Genomic DNA, 21906 nt, shown 5'->3' with positions numbered 1-21906 from the left:
ACCCAGTTAACTCCTTTAAAATGGTGGAAGCCCTCATTGGCAATGTCCACGCTATAATAGGTTATATCCATGATGAGTGGCGCAGCGGTCTAAGACACTGCATCTCAGTGCAAGAGATGTCACTACAGTCCCTGGTTTGAATCCAGGCTGTATCACATCTGGCTGTGATTGGGAGTTCCATAGGGGGGCACACAATTGGCTGGGGTAGGCTGTCATTCTAAATAAGAATTTGTTCTTAACTGACTTGCCTAGTTAAATAAAAAAAATGGTACTCTATTTATCTCTATAGTAACAGTCATAACTCTGATATAAAGAGCGTGTTTGTAAATTCAATCTGGAGTGCCAGAGTGTGTTCTGGGGTTCATAAATTCAGAGCGCTTTGCTCTCGGAGCGTTCAGAGTGCACACTGGATGCTCTGGCCAAGGAGTAGGATTCATGCAAGCGTTCTGACCTCAGTCAAGCACCAAAGCTAACTGGCTAACTTGTTAGCTACTTCCAGACTCAAATGAGAGAACCTCACTGACCATTTTACTCGCCCTAGTAGACCTGGTTAGGCTGTTTTCATGTTATCCAGAGCGTTGGTAACTGTACCTGTGCTGCTGGCAACAATTGAATTACATTTTTTGATGACGTTTACTGACACCGGCCATATTCAATGGTTGTTGAGCGTTTGTAAATTCATCAGTTATTCAGCGCTCTGGCACACTCAGACGAGAGTGCTCTGAAATCGGAGTAGATAGCCAAGAGTGAGAAAAGCTGTCATCAAGGCAAAGGGTGGCTACTTTGAAAAATCTCAAATAGAAAATATATTCAGATTTGTTTAACACTGTTTTGGTTACTACATGATTCCACATGTGTTATTTCATAGTTTTGATGTCTTCACTATTATTCTAAAATGTAGAAAATAGTAAAAACAAAGAAAAACCCTGGAATGAGTAGGTGTGTCTAAACCTTGACTGGTGCTGCATATTGTTTTTTTCGTTGTTTGTGTGGATTTTTGTTCACTATATTTTCCCGATAGTGGAATGACTTTTCTTTAGTGAAGTTTTTCACCCCCGTCCAGTTGATGGCGACAATACACCTGTTTTTTGTGTAGTTCGCCAATAAACCAGAAGAAGAAGAAGAAGAAGAAGGAAGGGCAGCAGCAGCAGCAGCTTATTTTCGTGGACAGACTTTTGGCGGAGTAGAATTTCTCGCTTAGCCTCTTCCTCTCTGTTAGAAAGCAACTGCGAACACGCTAGCTCAATTGTTTTATTTAGATTTTATTGAAACACTCGCAAATATGTCCGGAAGAGAAGGTGAGATTCACATTTACATATTTGACATACACCTCGATATTTATTTTAAGGTGTAAAGTAATAATGACGCTACTAGATAGAAAGTTGGTTAGCAACGACTGTCCAGTCTAGCTCGCTAACAACGTAATGTATGTATCTAGCTAGCTGGAATAGCTGGCGCCTGGCAAGTCTTGCTACTAATTTAGGCTAGAAAGCTGAGTCTTTTTACTGTGATGGCATTCGTATGTACCATATATGCCCATCCATTGCTGATTGCTCAAACCATCGTACTAACTACTCCTAGGTAATACATATATCAAAGTTATGGTTGATGGTTAGCTGTGTAATGTGTGAAACTGTCCCGCATGTCATGATCAGTTTAGCTAACTAGCCTCCTACCTTCTGAACGCTTCTGTGTGTGACGCGCTTATGCGGTATTCATTCATTCATTCATTCATTCATTCATTCATTCATTCACTATACATTGATTCATATCGATTGATTGATTGGGATATGTTCTTGTCTCATAGGTGGTAAAAAGAAGCCCTTAAAAGCTGCCAAGAAAGCGACTAAGGAGATGGATGATGTGAGTTTGTCATTGTTTGCACGATGTTATATGTAGCCTGTATCATTTAATATAAACTTCTAATGAGGGAACACTCAAGTGTTTTTCTAAATGTTGGAATTAAAATGTAGCCTAGTGTATTTCCAATGTAATCCTGATTCCATTTGCTTTATGTCAAATCCAGGATGAAATGGCCTTCAAACAGAAGCAGAAAGAAGACCAGAAAGCCTTGGATGCATTGAAGACGAAAGCAGCAGGAAAGGGACCATTAAGTAACAATGGATTCGTTTTTGTTGACGATCAGAATCTAATCAGGATTCCTATGTTTTTTCTGACTTACTGAACAGCCCAAAGTAATCAAAAGGTGGACTTTCAATTCGCCCAAAATTTACCCAACAACCCATACACTGACTCCACATATGCAGAGTTATTTTCCCTTGCCAATGTTTGTAACTGTTTTATACTGCAGCGGATAACGCCCATTAGCCCAAAGAAAAAGCATTGCAAGTCAACGCTGAGCTGAGGAGAATAGGTCTAGTGATTCTGATGTCGCTAGGTGGCAGTGTTGGCTTTCTGGGTTTTCTTGCCTTGTCATTCAATGTACTCTGCTTGCCACCGCTGTTTTAGTAGTCCCTCTTGTCTACTTGCATTTTCTAGAGAAAGTTAAACATATTTTGCATGGTTTTCTCATTCTCTTGATTTTCCTTTTCTTTCAGCTGGTGGAGGAATCAAGAAGTCTGGAAAGAAGTGATTATACATTAGGAAGACCATGTACTCATTTGTTGTTAAATCGCAGCCCCCTGTCAAATCCAACCCCTGCTAACCCCCCCCCCCCCTTTATTTTTTTCATTTGGGTCCATTGTAGAAAGCGGAAAAACATGTAATGACCTTTTTGAATAATTTCCAATGTGTTCTTGTCAAGAAAGTTCTGAAATAAACTATTGTAACTACTGCAGTACTTTCACTCAATCTATATTGAGATTCTGTCAAACACATCAGTATTAGCTACACTAGACATGCATACAGTACTAATATGACTAGTATTGTGGTAAGTTCAATGTAACTTTTCCCAAGCTTGATCATCTATCTTCAGCACCAGTTTCTCTAAATTCAGCTTCTCTGGTTGGATAAAGGCTTCCTCTCAAGCTCCATCACCTCCTTCACTCCCTCTGTCCATGTACAGGGTTCTATTTCCCAGTCCGCAAACCTGAAAATGAGTGAATCTTATCTACAATTTTTTTTTTTTGGTGCATTTTTCTGCAGTTTTTTTGTGTGTGTGGAGTGATATTTGTAAAGATGTTGCTGTTTTGTTCTGTGTTTAATACCCTGTTTTGACAATTTTCTTTAAGAGGAAAGTTTGGGAGATTCAGAATAAAGATCAATGATGCTGCTTACTCTGTTTTGTTGGTGTTGATCTTTTCAGCTCTACCTCCACAGGGTAATGGTGGCTCACCTTCAGGGCTTAATAAAGCACAGTAGTTACATGTTGAGACATGAGCCAGACGGCTCAACTTTGACATGTACTGTATTTCTATAGACAGGTTGTCACAATGTAGGCTACTAACATGTTCATTTCATCTAGTGCATTTGGAAAGTATTCAAAGCCCTTGATTTTTTTCCCCCCACATTTTGTTACGTTAACCTTATACTAAAATAGACAATGTTTTTCCTCTAACCCATAATAATGAAGCAAAAACTGATTTTAACTTTTTTTGCAAGTGTTACAAATAAACATACCTTATTTACCTAAATATTCAGACCCCTTTGAGACTTGAAATTGAGCTCGGGTGCATCCTGTTTCCATTGATCCTTGGTTTTTCTACAACTTGATTGTCCACCTGTGGTAAATTCAATTGATTGGACATGATTTGGAAAGGCACACCTGTCTATACAAGGTCCCACATTTGACAGTGCATGTCAGAGCAAAAACCAAGCCGTGAGGTCCAAGGAATTGTCCGTAGAGCTCAGAGACAGGATTGTGTCGAGGCACAGATCTGGGGAAGGGTACCAAAAAAATGTCTGCAGCATTGAAGGTCACCAAGAACACAGTGGCCTCCATTCTTAAATGGAAGAAGTTTTGAACCACCAAGACTCTTCCTAGAGCTGGCTGCACGGGCCAAACTGAGCATTTGGGGGAGAAGGGCCTTGGTCAGGGAGGTGACCAAGAACCCGATGGTTACTCTCTGATAGAGCACTAGAGTTCCTCTGTGGAGATGGTTGTACTCTTGGAAGGTTCTCCCATCTCTGCAGCACTCCACCAATCAGGCCTTTATGGTGGAGTGGTCAGACGAAAGCCACTCCTCAGTAAAAAGCACATTGACAGCCCGCTTGGAGTTTGCCAAAAGGCACCTAAAGAACTCTCAGACCATGAGAAAAAATATTCTCTGGTCTGATGAAACCAAGATTTTATAACATCTAGACTAACAGGGGGTTTCCTTTACATAGACACAGAGACAACCATTGCAATTGGATAATAGAACTCACTGGGATGAGCTTGCTTTATGCAGGTTTGTATCGTGTAGGCCTACGCAACTGTAAGTAAAAAGTAACACAGTCAAACTACTGTATGTAATTAGTATTGTGTTTGATTCATTTCAGTTCATCATTTTGGATTGAAAAGGTCAAGGTAGTCTCACCAGCCAGCCCAAGTTTGAATATAGCCTAAAGTAAATGTAATCACATTTTCTCCTAACACAAGTAAATGGGCTACATAACATTACCACTTCATTTACCCTGGCCAGAAGAATAGCTGCAGGAAGTAGTTTGGGAGTGGTGTTGCTACGATTCTTAATGGGGGGAGGGGGATGCTGTGTTGGAGATGTCTATGTTGGGTCCTCTAATACAGGACTGGTAAAGGCCCAGTGCACTACTTTGGTGAAAACATTTAAACAATATTTATTTGAGTGTTTACCAGCATTTGTAACTAGTCTGATAATTATCTGTACAAAACTGTTAATCTGATAATACTTGTGGAATATAAAATGCTTGCTTGATATGTTTTCCAGTTTCTTCAAATACTTTGCAAATGATTTCAAAACGGAAATGGTCTATTTATTCTTTTTTAGTAGACACTCTTACCCAGAGCAATTTACAGTAGTGAGGGCATTCAGGTCCCCTGTATGAATCCTGGAATTTCAAGTGCCCTGCTCTACCAATTGAGCCACATCACATCACATCATCACAAACCACTTGATGTCTCAATGTACTCATTACTGCATTGTGCATTGTTTATCGTCATGGTGATGGAAAGTCTACAGGTATGAACCTAGATGACCAGCCTATGTACAATACAGTAATATACATTTACAAGTGGTTTGAAATGATGGCAAATTAATACTGCACTAAAAGAGGTTGTTTTTACATTTTATTTTATCAAGAAAAATATTTTATTTGATGTGGATGTTTTGTGTCTTGGCCCATAACTTTGCACCTTTTGATGTAAATGTTTGAGGACAGGGTTTTGTTCTTTCTGGATTCCGTTGGAATGACATCACAGAGAAAGTTACAGGGCAACAACTCTTATATATCCAACTATTGAATCCAGCAAGATTCTGTTCTTAATTATACAACTACCTTTTTTGCCAAAGCAGTTATGTTGAGAAAATGTTTCAGCCCCATTACAGACGTCTATATCGGTTTTTATTAATATTTGGTTTTAGTTCAGATTTTTCAAGGGTGCTCAGTACCCCTACTTCCCACAGCTAGGGCAAGAGGGCACAGTGGTACCCCTACTTCCCACAGCTAGGCCAAGAGGGCACAGTGGTACCCCTACTTCCCACAGCTAGGGCAAGAGGGCACAGTGGTACCCCTACTTCCCACAGCTAGGCCAAAAGGGCACAGTGGTACCCCTACTTCCCACAGCTAGGCCAAGAGGGCACAGTGGTACCCCTACTTCCCACAGCTAGGGCAAGAGGGCACAGTGGTACCCCTACTTCCCACAGCTAGGCCAAGAGGGCACAGTGGTACCCCTACTTCCCACAGCTAGGGAAAGAGGACACAGTGGTACCCCTACTTCCCACAGCTAGGGTAAGAGGGCACAGTGGTACCGCTACTTCCCACAGCTAGGGCAAGAGGGCACAGTGGTACCCCTACTTCCCACAGCTAGGCCAAGAGGGCACAGTGGTACCCCTACTTCCCACAACTAGAGTAAGAGGGCACAGTGGTACCCCTACTTCCCACAGCTAGGGAAAGAGGACACAGTGGTACCCCTACTTCCCACAGCTAGGGTAAGAGGGCACAGTGGTACCGCTACTTCCCACAGCTAGGGCAAGAGGGCACAGTGGTACCCCTACTTCCCACAGCTAGGCCAAGAGGGCACAGTGGTACCCCTACTTCCCACAACTAGAGTAAGAGGGCACAGTGGTACCCCTACTTCCCACAGCTAGGGTAAGAGGGCACAGTGGTACCCTTACTTCCCACAGCTAGGGCAAGAGGGCACAGTGGTACCCCTACTTCCCACAGCTAGGGTAAGAGGGCACAGTGGTACCCCTACTTCCCACAGCTAGGGCAAGAGGGCACAGTGGTACCCCTACTTCCCACAGCTAGGGTAAGAGGGCACAGTGGTACCCCTACTTCCCACAGCTAGGGTAAGAGGGCACAGTGGTACCCCTACTTCCCACAGCTAGGGTAAGAGGGCACAGTGGTACCCCTACTTCCCACAGCTAGGGTAAGAGGGCACAGTGGTACCCCTACTTCCCACAGCTAGGGCAAGAGGGCACAGTGGTACCCCTACTTCCCACAGCTAGGGTAAGAGGGCACAGTGGTACCCCTACTTCCCACAGCTAGGGTAAGAGGGCACAGTGGCATTGGCTGTAGGCTGTAGGCTGTGGTTGTTATCAGTAGCCAAGTTGAGCTGACTGAAAAATCATCGCATTTTCTTCCCCTACAGTTTAGGTGTAGGCTGCTGCAACATTTCTGTGAAGAGTTCCCTACTTGTGTCTGTCAGGAGTGATATGTTATCACGTTTGTTAAATACATGCCGGAGGAAAGTGGAGAGCGGCACACGCTTTGCTAGATTACATGCTTTGTGCCGGGCCTGCACAATTTGTGATTTCTGTGAATCTGATTTGCCAAGATACATAACAGAAAGCACAGAACCTGCACCTCTTCGAAATAAAGGACAGATAGGCCTACATTGTGCGACTAGAGTAGTACTCCAGTCCAAGTAACACGACTCGAGTCCACATCTTTGTTATTTGCTCAATGAAATTGCATTTGTATGGATTTTAATTATAGCGCTCAGGTTTCTGCTTACCAGTGTTGAGACATTTTAAAGCAGAGAATGTAAGGCTCCCTGGCGAACAGAGGAGTACTGATTTGCAGAGTGTAGTGTAGCTTTTTATTGGCCCTGTAATGACACCTGTAATGAGTGATACTTATCATGTAGGGCCAGGAGTTTCCCTAGTTGTATATTTTATAGCGTCACATGAGGGAAATCACTTGACTTACTTATTTAATTCCACCAGGAACGTTTCCACTGAAGTGCCTCTCTTGTCCACCACCTCCAGAATCACTATGATGTCATAGCGAGACACAATCTGATAGGACGAATGGAAGGAAAAGGAGAAAACGTTCATTATTTTATCTGTTTATATGTAGGATAACATCCTTGTTTTGAGGATAGTTTGCCAAATGTTTATCTGAGGGAATTATAAGATCACGAATACAATCATATACTGTTGAAGTGGGAAGTTTACATACACCTTAGCCAAATACATTTAAACTCTGTTTTTCACAATTCCTGACATTTAATCCGAGTAGAAATTCCCTGTCTTAGGTCAATTAGGATCACCACTTTATTTTAAGAATGTGAAATGTCAGAATAATAGTTGTGAGTGATTTATTTCAGCTTTTATTTCTTTCATCACATTCCCAGCGGGTCAGAAGTTTACATACACACAATTAGTATTTGGTACCATTGCCTTTACTTGGGTCAAACGTTTTGGGAAGCCTTCCACAAGATTCCCACAATAAGTTGGGTGAATTTTGGCCCATTCCTCCTGACAGAGCTGGTATAACTGAGTCAGGTTTGTAGGCCTCCTTGCTCGCACATGCCTTTTCAGTTTACCCACAAATTTTCAATAGGATTGAAGTCAAGGCTTTGTGATGGCCACTACAATACCTTGACTTTGTTGCCCTTATCCCATTTTTTCCAAAACTTTGGAAGCATGCTTGGGGTCATTGTCCATTTGGAAGACCCATTTGCGACCAAGCTTTAACTTCCTGACTGATGTCTTGAGATGTTGCTTCAATATATCCACGTAATTTTCCTGCCTCATTACGCCATCTATTTTGTGAAGTGCACCAGTCCCTCCTGGAGCAAAGCACCCCCACAACATGATGCTGCCACCCCCGTGCTTCATGGTTGGGATGGTGTTCTTCGGCTTGCAAGCCTCCCCTTTTTCCTCCAAACATAACGATGGTCATTATGGCCAAACAGTTCCATTTTTGTTTCATCAGACCAGAGGACATTTCTCCAAAAAGTACGATCTTTGTCCCTATGTGCAGTTGCAAACAATAGTCTGGCTTTTTTATGGTGGTTTTGGAGCAGTGGCTTCTTCTTTGCTGAGTGGCCTTTCAGGTTAATGTCGATATAGGACTTGTTTTACTGTGGATATAGATACTTTTGTACCTGTTTCCTCCAGCATCTTCACAAGATCCTTTGCTGTTGTTCTGGGATTGATTTGCACTTTTCGCACCAAAGTACGTTCATCTCTAGGAGACAGAACGCGTCTCCTTCCTGAGCGGTATGATGGCTGCGTGGTCCCATGGTGTTTATACTTGCGTACTATTGTTTGTATAGATGAACGTGGTACCTTCAGGTGTTTGGAAATTGCTCCCAAGGATGAACCAGACTTGTGGAGGTCTCCAAATTAAACCAAAACAAGTTTAATAGTCCATGTGTTTATTGCCCTCTGTGTGGGTTTTTATGATAGTGCACAACCAATGTGTATCGTCTGCTTCCAACTCACACTCTCATACACATATAGATCCCCTGAACACAGCTCACTCACCTGAATTCTGATCAGCTGATCACACACCTGTATGTCATTTACACACACTGTTTAGTTCATTCTTTGCACCCCATCATTGTGAGGTATTGTTTGTTTTGATACACATTCTATTCGAAGCTCTGTTTATTTCCATATTATTCCTCCCATGTATCATAGTGTTGGCCATCCTCACTAACGATGCTTTTTGCCTGTTCCCTGCCTGTACTTTTGCCTGTCAGATTTCCTGTCATCAACCTTTTGCCTGATCTCCCGGACTACGTTATTAGCCTTTTCCCTGCCTGTACTGTTACCTTTTTGGAGTCCCTGTGTATGACCTTTCTGCCTGCCCCTGGACCTGGGACCCAGCTACCTGCTTCCTCCTGTGGTCCTTTACTAATAAATACCTGCTGCGCTCTGCGCTTGAAACCAGCTCTCTGTCTCCCATCATATTCATTACACAATACCTCATAAATGGCTCAACACAAGAAAAACATGCGTCAGGACATGCATTAGGATATACTCAGTACATCTGGCTAGATTCTTGTTAAAATTCCTGATGCAAAGGTAGTGTTTCTATTGGCATGGTCACATGATGAAACTATTTTAGTGAAAGGGTTGGAAAGCATGTCTCTGAGTACACTTATTTAGAACCCTTAAAAAAGGGTTCTTCGGTTTGACCCTGTAGAACCCTTTATGGTTCCAGAACCTTTTCACCAAACAAAGAACCCTTTTAGAGACCTTTATTCTGTAGAGAAGGTCCCTGTAAATAAAACTCTTTCTAAGAGTGCAGTCATGCACCTTGTTCAGTGGCCCTGTGAGATCTATAACAACCCTCCATTATCTTCAATGGCAGAAGATCTCCTCATGGTGTGAAAAAACAGGACTATTTCAGCGCTACACGTGAATCTGCTAGAGAACATAATAGTAGTTTACAAACTATGTAATATGACGGTCATTACATTGTACATTTAATACTGAAAATCTAATTTGTACTAGAGTCTCCTTCAAAAAATGAATTATTTATATCAAGGGATTAAGCTAAAAATGTCCTTTCATTGTGTTAGGTTAAAGGTCCTCTGTTTGATATCCAGAGTACTTGTCATATCAGCGGTCACTCCTGGTTGGGTGGAGGTGAAACCAGTTGATCAAGGTAGGATGGAGCTGGATAAACTGGATCTGAGGATTTCAAATTCAAATGCTTCAAGATGAGTTGATCTGCTGACAACAGAATGGAGGGCTATTTCCCTATGGAACACGTTGCAACATCGCAGCTCCACAGTCTGTGGTTGCAACTCTAATACAGTAATACAACTGTGAGCCAGCAGTTGTACCACTATTTAAATGTATCCTTTATTTAACCAGGAAGTGCTGTTAGATGAGAATGTATTTCTGAGGGAGACCTGGCCAAAGCAGCATTTCCATACAGTTCTTTCAACAAAGTTTTCAGAGGTGTAGGCTTAGTCACTCCAGATGTGTAATTCCTCACCAGATGTGAAATTCCTAGTTGTGAGGAATTCCACCAAGCAGGACAGATAAAAAAATGCATGAAGTCACTTTAGTCCTACAGTGACTCAACCTACGGACTAGGAGTAGGTTACTGTAGCAACAGCGTGTGACTGATTCTAACTTCCGTTGTGCAATAAACAGGGTTTCTTCTCACAGAACAGTAGTTCTGGATGACTGGCTGGAACAGAATTATGAATTCAATGTCATGTAGGTAGCATGCAAAAACAATCCAGCATATTTCAGGCAAATTAAACCACTAGAGTTGTAAAAGGATGTAACATGATCTCTGTTGACAAGCTCCAACATGCTCAGACATTACCTGTGGTATATTGTGTGGGAAGGGGCTTACAAGAATGTTCTATCTGGTTTCTTTCACTGACAAACTTGCAAAAACAAATTAGATATTTTACCATCAGTTCAAATACCTCCAAACCCTAATTGCACCATAATAACAGAAGGCTTAGAACAGTGTGCATTTGTATTGTAGCCTTGGACAAGATCACCTGATTCAACTTGTCAACTAATCATCAAGCCCTCGATGAATTAAATCAGCTATGTTTGTCCTGGGCTACAACATAAAGGTGTGCTGTTGGGGGAACTGGAAGACTGGAGTTTGTAAAAACCTGCTTAGAGAGGATTATCTCTGTAGAATTGGCTACATTTCCAACATTTCACAATTCCTCTAGTCTTTTTTAGCAAATCATAACGATAATCAAGAAAATCATTGAAAACATTGCAAGTATTTCAAATAGTTTGTGCTGGAGTCTGCATACAAATGAAGGAATACCTAATATATGTAAATTCCAGTTTGACTTCACTTACCTGAAGGGATGATTTACGATGTTGTGGTGTAGTACAAAATGTGGTATCTTCTTTATCAATAAACAACTGTAACTTTCCGGGGCTTGACCTTCTTATAGAGATCATCTATTAGAATGATCTATGAATCCTTGCTCTCCTGCTCCTGACTCCTGCACCTCCCTCTTCTTAGGAGGCACCTAACAATGGCTATATAGAGGGAGTAGAAAATAACATGGCTATATAGAGGGACTAGAAAATAACATGGCTATATAGAGGGAGTAGAAAATAACATGGCTATATAGAGAGAGTAGAAAATAACATGGCTATATAGAGGGAGTACCAGTACCAAGTCGATGTGCAGGGGTACGAGGTAATTGAGGTAGATACAGTACTAGTCAAAAGTTTGGACACACCTACTCATAGAGATTCGACCATGAATACTTGATTCACACAGTCTCCTCTGAACAGGTGATGTTGAGATGTGTCTGTTACTGAAACTCTGCGAAGCATTTATTTGGGCTGCCATTTGGTAACTCTAATGAACTTATCCTCTGCAGCAGAGGTAACTCTGGGTCTTCCTTTCCTGTGGCGGTCCTCATGAGAGACAGTTTCTTCATAGCGTTTCATAGCACTTGAAGAAACGTTCAAAGATCTTGCATTTTTCCGGAGTGACTGACATTCATGTGTTAAAGTAATGATGGTCTGTTGTTTCTCTTTGCTTATTTGAGCTGTTTTTGCCATAATATGGACTTGGACTTTTACCAAATAGGGCTATCTTCTGTATACCACCCCTACCTTGTCACAAGACAACTGATTGGCTGAAACACATTAAGAAGGAAAGAAATTCCACAAATTAACATTTAACAAGGCACACCTGTTAATTGAAATGCATTCCAGGTGACTACCTCATGTAGCTGGTTGAGAGAATGCCAAGGGTGTGCAAAGCTGTGATCAAGGCAAAGAGTGGTTACTTTCAAGAATCTCTAATATAAAATATATTTTGATTTGTTTAACACTTCTTTGGTTACTACATGATTCCATGTGTTATTTCAGTTGTGATGTCTTCACTATTATTCTACAATGTAGAAAATAGTAAAAATAAAGAAAAACCCTTGAATGAGTAGGTGTGTCCAAACATTTGACTGGTACTGTATTTAGCATGGTTTTATCAATGTCTAGATTTTTCCCTTTTGTTCAGCTGGTGCAGGTGCGGAAATCCCGGGGGGGACACGACCCCCCCATCCTGGGAAAAATATGATTTGTCCCCCCCCAATATATCACTGAAACATAACTATGTAATTTAAATCATATTAATAATACGCAATGAAAGCAATTGTGCTGATTATAGACACTTAATAGCACGTTTTTAAGTTTCAAAAGATTGCGACCCCCCCACCCTTTGCCTCACAATGGTTTGATCCACTGCCAGTTCCTTTGTTGGCAAGGTAACAGAGGGGTCGTGTCTACTGTCTGAAAGGCACTCAATGAACGTAACTGACGTGAGGTTAATCTAGTCAATCGCGCACACACACTAGCTGAATATGCAGTGCTAGCGCGCAAATATTAACTATTAAGCTAGCTAGTACCTATTCCATTTATGTGGCGTCGTCAAAGATGGAATCTTTGCTATCGTCAATTTATTCCAAGATCAGCATGCAGATGATGTAAGTTAGTGCTTCAAAGTCCCTGTGATAAGGTTAGCGATAAACTGAAGTCCAAACTGAACAGAACTACACTCTCTTCTACCATTGTCTTAACCTGTTATGGCTAGGGGGCAGTATTTTCACGGCTGGATGAAAAACGTACCCGATTTAATCTGGTTACTACTCCTGCCCAGTAACTAGAATATGCATATAATTATTGGCTTTGGATAGAAAACACTCCAATGTTTCTAAAACTGTTTGAATGGTGTCTGTGAGTATAACAGAACTCAAATGGCAGGTCAAAACCTGAGAGATTCCTTTACAGGAAGTGGCCTGTTTGACCATTTCTTGAACTTCTTTGCCACCTCTATCTTTTACAAAGGATCTCTGCTCTAACGTGACACTTCCTACGTCTTCCATGGGCGCTCAGAGCCCGGGAAAAACCTGAATGTCGTCATCCCAGCCCCAGGCTGAAACACATTATCGGCTTTCTCAAGTGGCCGATCAAGGGACTGTGGGCTTAGGCGCGTGCCCTGGCCGCCCCCGTCTTTGTGATTTTTCCTCTGTTTGCCGAAAAGGAGATTCCCGGTCGGAATATTATCGCTTTTTTTACGAGATAAATTGCAAAAAAATTGATTTTAAACAGCGGTTGACATGCTTCGAAGTACGGTAATGGAATATTTAGAATTTTTTTGTCACGAATTGCGCCATGCGCACGACCCTGATTTACCATTTCGGATAGTGTCTGGGACGCACGAACAAAACGCCGCTATTCGGATATAACGATGGATTATTTTGGACCAAACCAACATTTGTTATTGATGTAGCAGTCCTGGGAGTGCATTCTGACGAAGACAACAAAAGGTAATCAAACTTTTATAATAGTAAAGCTGATTTTGGTGAAGGCTAAACTTGCCGGGTGTCTAAATAGCTAGCCCGTGATGGCTGGGCTATGTACTTAGAATATTGCAAAATGTGCTTTCACCAAAAAGCAATTTTAAAATCGGACATATCGAGTGCATAGAGGAGTTCTGTATCTATAATTCTTAAAATAATTGTTATGCTTTTTGTGAACGTTTATCGTGAGTAATTTAGTAAATTGTTAGCAAATTCCCCGGAAGTTTGCGGGGGGTATGCTAGTTCTGAACGTCACATGCTAATGTAAAAAGCTGTTTTTTGATATAAATATGAACTTGATTGAACAAAACATGCATGTATTGTATAACATAATGTCCTAGGTGTGTCATCTGATGAAGATCATCAAAGGTTAGTGCTGCATTTAGCAGTCTTCTGGGTTTTTGTGGCATTATATGCTAGCTTGAAAAATGGGTGTCTGATTATTTCTGGCTTGGTACTCTGCTGACATAATCTAATGTTTTGCTTTCGCTGTAAAGCCTTTTTGAAATCGGACAGTGTGGTTAGATAAAGGAGAGTCTTGTCTTTAAAATGCTGTGAAATAGTCATATGTTTGAAAAATTGAAGTTTTTGTATTTTTGAGGAATTTGTAATTCGCGCCACGCCTATCATTGGATATTGGAGCAGGTGTTCCGCTAGCGGAACGTCTAGATGTAAGAGGTTAAATATATTTAATGGTCTCGTTGCAAAAGCTAAATTGTCGCAAGGGAACTTTTATTTATTTATTTTATTTCACCTTTATTTAACCCGGGTAGCAAAGATTATAGCAAACAGCACTGAAACTGAATTGGTGCTCGCTAGCTTTGCAAATTCAGCTATTTGTAACAGTTGTCGTACTGGAGAGAAGACCAAGGCGCAGCGGGAATGTGAATACTCATACTTTTAATAAACTCAAGTAAGGCATCCACAGGAAAAACAATAAACACGACAGCAACAGTCTTGCAGGCACACAAAATGCAGTGCAAAAACAACTACCCACAACCCCAAAGAAAAACACACACTACTATATACGACTCCCAATCAAAGGCAACTCAACACACCTGCCTTCAATTGGGAGTCCTAATCACCAACACAACACTTAAAGAAAATTGTCAAAACGGGGTAAAGACAAAAAAACTAAACAGCGTCATCTTTACAGACAAATCATTCCACACACACATTCACATATCAATCCATACACAGACGCACATATGACCCGACACAGAAAAATAATTGTAGATATAACAAAACAAATCTGATTTTCAAGCTCTGCGACTGGGAAATAGAACCCTGTACATGGACAGGAGGACAGAGGAAGTGAGTGAAGAGGTGATGGATCTGGAGAAGAAGCCTTCTCCAACCGTAGAAGCTGAATTTAGAGATACTGCTGCTGAAGATGCGGATGGTCAAGCTTAGGAAAAGTTACGTTGTGATTAAATCTTACCTCAATACTAGTCATATTAATACTGTATATCATATTTGTATGTCTAGTGTAGCTACTGATCTAAAACTGATGTGTATCTTGACCGAATCTCAAATAAAGATGATGGAGTGAAAATCCTGCAGTAGTTACAATACTTTATTATTTACAAGACCACATTGGAAATTATAATTCAAAAAGGTAATTTCATGTTTTCCTCTTTTTACTATTGATCGAAATGAAAGAAAAAAAACTGAGGGAGAGAGAGGGAGGGGGGTTGGATTTCAAATATATATAGGATATCAAAGTGAAACAGTTCTCTAAAGACACAAGAGACAATAATACAAGAAACAACACTTCTGTAGCTTGTCAACTATGCGTCTGTCTATCCCTGTTCTCTCCTCTCTGCACAGGCCATACAAACGCTTCACACCGCGTGGCCGCTGCCACTCTAACCTGGTGGTCCCAGCGCGCACGACCCACGTGGAGTTCCAGGTCTCCGGCAGCCTCTGGAACTGCCGGTCTGCGGCCAACAAGGCTGAGTTCATCTCAGCCTATGCTACCCTCCAGTCCCTAGACTTCCTGGCGCTGAAGGAAACATGGATTACCACAGATAACACTGCTACTCCTACTGCTCTCTCTTCGTCTGCCCACGTGTTCTCGCATACCCCTAGAGCATCGAGCCAGCGGGGTGGTGGCACTGGAATCCTCATCTCTCCCAAGTGGAGATTCTCTCTTTCTCCCCTGACCCATCTGTCTATCTCCTCATTTGAATTCCATGCTGTCACAGTTAACAGCCCTTTCAAGCTTAACATCCTTATCATTTATCGCCCTCCAGGTTCCCTTGGAGAGTTCATCAATGAGCTTGACGCCTTGATAAGTTCCTTTCCTGAGGATGGCTCACCTCTCACAGTTCTGGGTGACTTTAACCTCCCCACGTCTACCTTTGACTCATTCCTCTCTGCCTCCTTCTTTCCACTCCTCTCCTCTTTTGACCTCACCCTCTCACCTTCCCCCCCTACTCACAAGGCAGGCAATACGCTTGACCTCATCTTTACTAGATGCTGTTCTTCCACTAATCTCATTGCAACTCGCCTCCAAATCTCCGACCACTACCTTGTATCCTTTTCCCTCTTGCTCTCATCCAACACTTCTCACTCTGCCCCTACTCGGATGGTATTGCGCCGTCCCTACCTTTGCTCTCTCTCTCCCGCTACTCTCTCCTCTTCCATCCTATCATCTCTTCCCTCTGCTCAAACCTTCTCCAACCTATCTCCTGATTCTGCCTCCTCAACCCTCCTCTCCTCCCTTTCTGCATCCTTTGATTTACTCTGTCCCCTATCCTCCAGGCCGGCTCGGTCCTCCCCTCCTGCTCCGTGGCTCGACGACTCACTACGAGCTCACAGAACAGGGCTCCGGGCAGCCGAGCGGAAATGGAGGAAAACTCGCCTCCCTGCGGACCTGGCATCCTTTCACTCCCTGCCCCCCTCCACATTCTCCTCTTCTGTCTCTGCTGCTAAAGCCACTTTCTACCACTCTAAATTCCAAGCATCTGCCTCTAACCCTAGGAAGCTCTTTGCTACCTTCTCCTCCCTACTGAATCCTCCTCCCCCTCCCCCCCCTCCTCCCTCTCTGCGGATGACTTCATCAACCATTTTGAAAAGAAGGTTGACGATATCCGATCCTCGTTTGCTAAGTCAAACGACACCGCTGGTCCGTCTCACACTGCCCTACCCTGTGCTTTGACCTCTTTCTCCCCTCTCTCTCCAGATGAAATCTCGCGTCTTGTGACGGCCGGCCGCCCAACAACCTGCCCACTTGACCCTATCCCCTCCTCTCTTCTCCAGACCATTTCCGGAGACCTTCTCCCCTTCCTCACCTCGCTCATCAACTCATCCTTGACCGCTGGCTACGTCCCTTCCGTCTTCAAGAGAGCGAGAGTTGCACCCCTTCTCAAAAAACCTACACTCGATCCCTCCGATGTCAACAACTACAGACCAGTATCCCTTCTTTCTTTTCTCTCCAAAACTCTTGAACGTGCCGTCCTTGGCCAGCTCTCCTGCTATCTCGCTCAGAATTACCTTTTTGATCCTAATCAGTCAGGTTTCAAGACTGGGCATTCAACTGAGACTGCTCTTCTCTGTGTCACGGAGGCTCTCCGCACTGCTAAAGCTAACTCTCTCTCCTCTGCTCTCATCCTTCTAGACCTATCTGCTGCCTTTGATACTGTGAACCATCAGATCCTCCTCTCCACCCTCTCCGAGTTGGGCATCTCCGGCGCGGCCCACGCTTGGATTGCGTCCTACCTGACAGGTCGCTCCTACCAGGTGGCGTGGCGAGAATCTGTCTCCGCACCATGCGCTCTCACCACTGGTGTCCCCCAGGGCTCTGTTCTAGGCCCTCTCCTATTCTCGCTATACACCAAGTCACTTGGCTCTGTCATATCCTCACATGGTCTCTCCTATCATTGCTATGCAGATGACACACAATTAATCTTCTCCTTTCCCCCTTCTGATAACCAGGCGGCGAATCGCATCTCTGCATGTCTGTCAGACATATCAGTGTGGATGACGGATCACCAGCTCAAGCTGAACCTCGGCAAGACGGAGCTGCTCTTCCTCCCGGGGAAGGACTGCCCGTTCCATGATCTCGCCATCACGGTTGACAACTCCCTTGTGTCCTCCTCCCAGAGTGCTAAGAGCCTTGGCGTGATCCTGGACAACACCCTGTTGTTCTCCTCTAACATCAAGGCGGTGACCCGATCCTGTAGGTTCATGCTCTACAACATTCGCAGAGTACGACCCTGCCTCACACAGGAAGCGGCGCAGGTCCTAATCCAGGCACTTGTCATCTCCCATCTGGATTACTGCAACTCGCTGTTGGCTGGGCTCCCTGCCTGTGCCATTAAACCCCTACAACTCATCCAGAATGCCGCAGCCCGTCTGGTGTTCAACCTTCCCAAGTTCTCTCACGTCACCCCGCTCCTCCGCTCTCTCCACTGGCTTCCAGTTGAAGCTCGCATCCGCTACAAGACCATGGTGATTGCCTACGGAGCTGTGAAGGGAACGGCACCTCCATACCTTCAGGCTCTGATCAGGCCCTACACCCAAACAAGGGCACTGCGTTCATCCACCTCTGGCCTGCTGGCTCCTCTACCTCTGAGGAAGCACAGTTCCCGCTCAGCCCAGTCAAAACTGTTCGCTGCTCTGGCACCCCAATGGTGGAACAAGCTCCCTCACGACGCCAGGACAGCGGAGTCAATCACCACCTTCCGGAGACACCTGAAACCCCACCTCTTTAAGGAATACCTAGGATAGGATAAAGTAATCCTTCTAACCCCCCCCCCCCCCCCTCCCCTTAAAATATTTAGATGCACTATTGTAAAGTGGTTGTTCCACTGGATATCATAAGGTGAATGCACCAATTTGTAAGTCGCTCTGGATAAGAGCGTCTGCTAAATGACTTAAATGTAATGTAAATGTAAATTTCACAGGGGGCTGTGATTCAGCAACATATGAGTGCATGGTCTTCAAATGCCAAATACCTTCTTTCCAGACTTCTTGATTGTTCCACCAGCTCAGGGGTGAAAATCTGATATCAACTTTGGAGGGGACAATTACAGGAAATTTTCTCAAGAGCAATTCCTGAGGGGGACACCAAAAGTAGTGCTGTAACACATAGCCTACATTGTAATATGGTAAATGTATATTGAGGAACCAAAGAAATAAGGTGTTTGCCGTACTCCTAACTACCGGTACCCAAAACTACACAAGTAATCACAACAGCAATACCATTGCCTTTAACAAATCTTAGTTCAGTTACCAGTTTAAGTTGAGAGTGGGGGTATCCATGGCATTTTCCAATTATTTTCCTATTTTACAAGTCAAAAAAATTAGAACCTTTCATAATGTTGCCAAACAAAGACTCAAACTTACCTGAGACTCCCTGTCTCTGCCAGTCTGTCCCTGCATATCTGTCCCCAACTCTGCTGTCTGTGTGCCTTCTGTTCCCTGCTCTGCCTAATGACATCATTGTGAAACATTTCCATTAGAATTTCATTTCTTTCTTATGAACATTTTATCAACTAGTCTTTGAGATATTAGGCTACTAGGGTTCTTACTATGCGTTTTGGTGTACTGAAAAATACTCTGATGTCCGTCTCTTATTTTTCTGCCATTTTTTCTACCTGGCTGGCTGGCTGGCTACACACACACACAGTGTGTAGGCTATTTACAGTAGGAGATGGGCTTCTATCATCTTATCTTCTATCATTCTATTTGGGCTTCGATCTAAAAGGTAGCTAGCAAATGTGAAATGGATTAAAATGACAAGAGTTGACAGCTGTATGAGTTCACCATTTACACAACATATGCTGCAACCTTTTGTAATTTTAATAGTTTGTTTCATATTGGCTGGCTTCCAACAATAGTGTCACGTCCTGACCAGCAGAGGGAGCAATTGTATTAGTTTTGGTCAGGACGTGGCAGGTTTTTGTGTGTTAAGTGTTGTGTTGGTGATTAGGACTCCCAATTGAAGGCAGGTGTGTTGAGTTGCCTTTGATTGGGAGTCCTATATAGTAGTGTGTGTTTTTCTTTGGGGTTGTGGGTAGTTGTTTTTGCACTGCGTTTTGTGTGCCTGCAAGACTGTTGCTATCGTGTTTATTGTTTTTCCTGTGGATGCCTTACTTGAGTTTATTAAAAGTATGAGTATTCACATTCCCGCTGCGCCTTGGTCTTCTCTCCAGTACGACAACTGTTACAGAACTACCCACCACAAAAGGACCAAGCAGCGGAAGAGGAAGGAGCCACAGGAGTACAGCGTGATGGACCAATGGACGTGGGAACAAATCCTGGATGGAGAGGGACCACGGACTCAGGCTGGGGATTATCGCCTCCCGCAGTGGGAGATTGAAGTGGCGAGAGCGGAGAGGCGATTCTATGAGGAGAGAGAGCGCAACGAACAGGTGGAGGCAGCCAGAAGAGCGGAGGCAGCAGGAAAAGGGAGCGAACGATATGCTGGAACACGGCTGGCGAGGAAGCCGGAGAGGCATCCCCAATAATTTTTTTTGGGGGGGGCACACGGGTAGTTTGGCCAGGCCAAGGAAGAGCCGTAAGCCAGCTACCCGTGATTACAGGGAGGTGCGTATGAGGTGGAGGGCTCCATGTTTCGCTGAGGTACACACCATCTCGTCTATACGTACGCACAGCTCAGTCCGCTCTGTACCAGCGCCCCGCATGTGCCAGGGCGAGGTGAGCATCGAGCCGGAAGGGGTGATGCCAACCCTGCGCTCAAGACCGCCAGTGCGCCTCTACGGTCTGGTGTTTCCCGCTATATGCACTAGCATGGAGGTGCGTGTCTCAAGGCAGGCACGTCCAGTACCAGCACCACGCATCAGGCGTCTAGTGCGTCAGCCCAGCCTCGCCAGTCAAGAGTCGCCAGAGCTGCCCGCCAGTCAAGAGTCACCAGAGCTGCCCGCCAGTCAAGAGTCGCCAGAGCCGCCTGCCAGTCAAGAGTCGCCAGAGCCGCCCACCAGTCAAGAGTTGCCAGAGCCGCCCGCCAGTCAAGAGTCACCAGAGCCGCCCGCCAGTCAAGAGTCGCCAGAGCCGCCCGCCAGTCAAGAGTCGCCAGAGCCGCCCGCCAGTCAAGAGTCGCCAGAGCCGCCCGCCAGTCAAGAGTCGCCAGAGCCGCCCGACTGCCTGGAGCTGCCAGAGCGGCCCGACTGCCCGGAGCTGCCAGAGCGGCCCGACTGCCCGGGGCTGCCAGAGCGGCCCGACTGCCCGGGGCTGCCAGAGCGGCCCGACTGCCCGGGGCTGCCAGAGCGGCCTGACTGCCCGGGGCTGCCAGAGGGGCCCGACTGCCCGGAGCTGCCAGAGCGGCCCGACTGCCCGGATCAGTTAGAGCGGCTCGACTGCCCGGAGCTGCCAGAGTGGCCTGCCTGCCCGGATCTGCCAGGGTGTCCCGCCTTTCCTCCGGCCCAGCCTGAGTGGCCCGCCTTTCCTCCGGCCCAGCCCGAGTGGCCCGCCTGTCCTCCGGCCCAGCCCGAGTGGCCCGCCTGTCCTCCGGCCCAGCCCGAGTGTCCCGCCTGCCCGGATCTGCCAGAGTGGCCCGCCTGCCCGGATCTGCCAGGGTGCCCCACCTGTCCTCCGGCCCAGCCCGAGTGGCCCTCCTGTCCTCCGGCCTAGCCCGAGTGGCCCGCCTGTCCTCCGCCCAGCCCGAGTGGCCCGCCTGTCCTCCGGACCAGCCCGAGTGGCCCGCCTGTCCTCCGGCCCAGCCCGAGTGGCCCGCCTGTCCTCCGGCCTAGCCGAGTGGCCCGCCTGCCCGGATCTGCCAGAGTGGCCCGCCTGCCCGGATCTGCCAGGGTGCCCCACCTGTCCTCCGGCCCTGCCCGAGTGGCCCTGCTGTCCTCCGGCCCAGCCCGAGTGGCCCGCCTGTCCTCCGGCCCAGCCCGAGTGGCCCGCCTGTCCTCCGGCCCAGCCCGAGTGGCCCGCCTGTCCTCCGGCCCAGCCCGAGTGGCCCGCCTGTCCTCCGGCCCAGCCCGAGTGGCCCGCCTGTCCTCCGGCCCAGCCCGAGTGGCCCGCCTGTCCTCCGGTCCAGCCAGAGTGGTCCGTCTGCCAGGGTCAGCACGAGTGGCCCGTCTGCCCGGCGCAGCTATCGGCGCCACCGAAGTGGGCGACGCCGAAGGTGGAGCGAGGTCCACGTCCCGCACCTGAGCCACCTCCACGATAGGTGGGTTGGGGAGGGAGGGTGTTGCACAGTGCCGTCGTTGACGGCAGCCACCCTCCCTTCCCTCCCTTATTGTTTAGGGGTT

General features: G+C 45.5%; 1 protein-coding gene across 1 annotated transcript; it reads left to right on the top strand.

Annotated features, from left to right (window-relative positions):
• The first annotated feature begins 1107 nt into the window (after nucleotides 1–1107).
• On the top strand, nucleotides 1108–3236 carry tma7 (translation machinery associated 7 homolog). The gene is made up of 4 exons (XM_014168243.3): nucleotides 1108–1298; nucleotides 1808–1863; nucleotides 2027–2114; nucleotides 2559–3236. Exons 1-4 carry the CDS (start codon nucleotides 1283–1285, stop codon nucleotides 2591–2593), a joined length of 195 nt encoding a protein of 64 aa, XP_014023718.1. The 5' UTR covers nucleotides 1108–1282; the 3' UTR covers nucleotides 2594–3236.
• Nucleotides 3237–21906: the final 18670 nt, after the last annotated feature.

Source organism: Salmo salar, chromosome 22 (genome assembly GCF_965601325.2).
Source record: "Salmo salar chromosome 22, fSalSal1, whole genome shotgun sequence".
Taxonomy (NCBI): domain Eukaryota; kingdom Metazoa; phylum Chordata; class Actinopteri; order Salmoniformes; family Salmonidae; genus Salmo; species Salmo salar.
The sequence above is the reverse complement of the archived record's forward strand: the minus strand, read 5'-3'. Positions and strand labels throughout refer to the sequence as shown.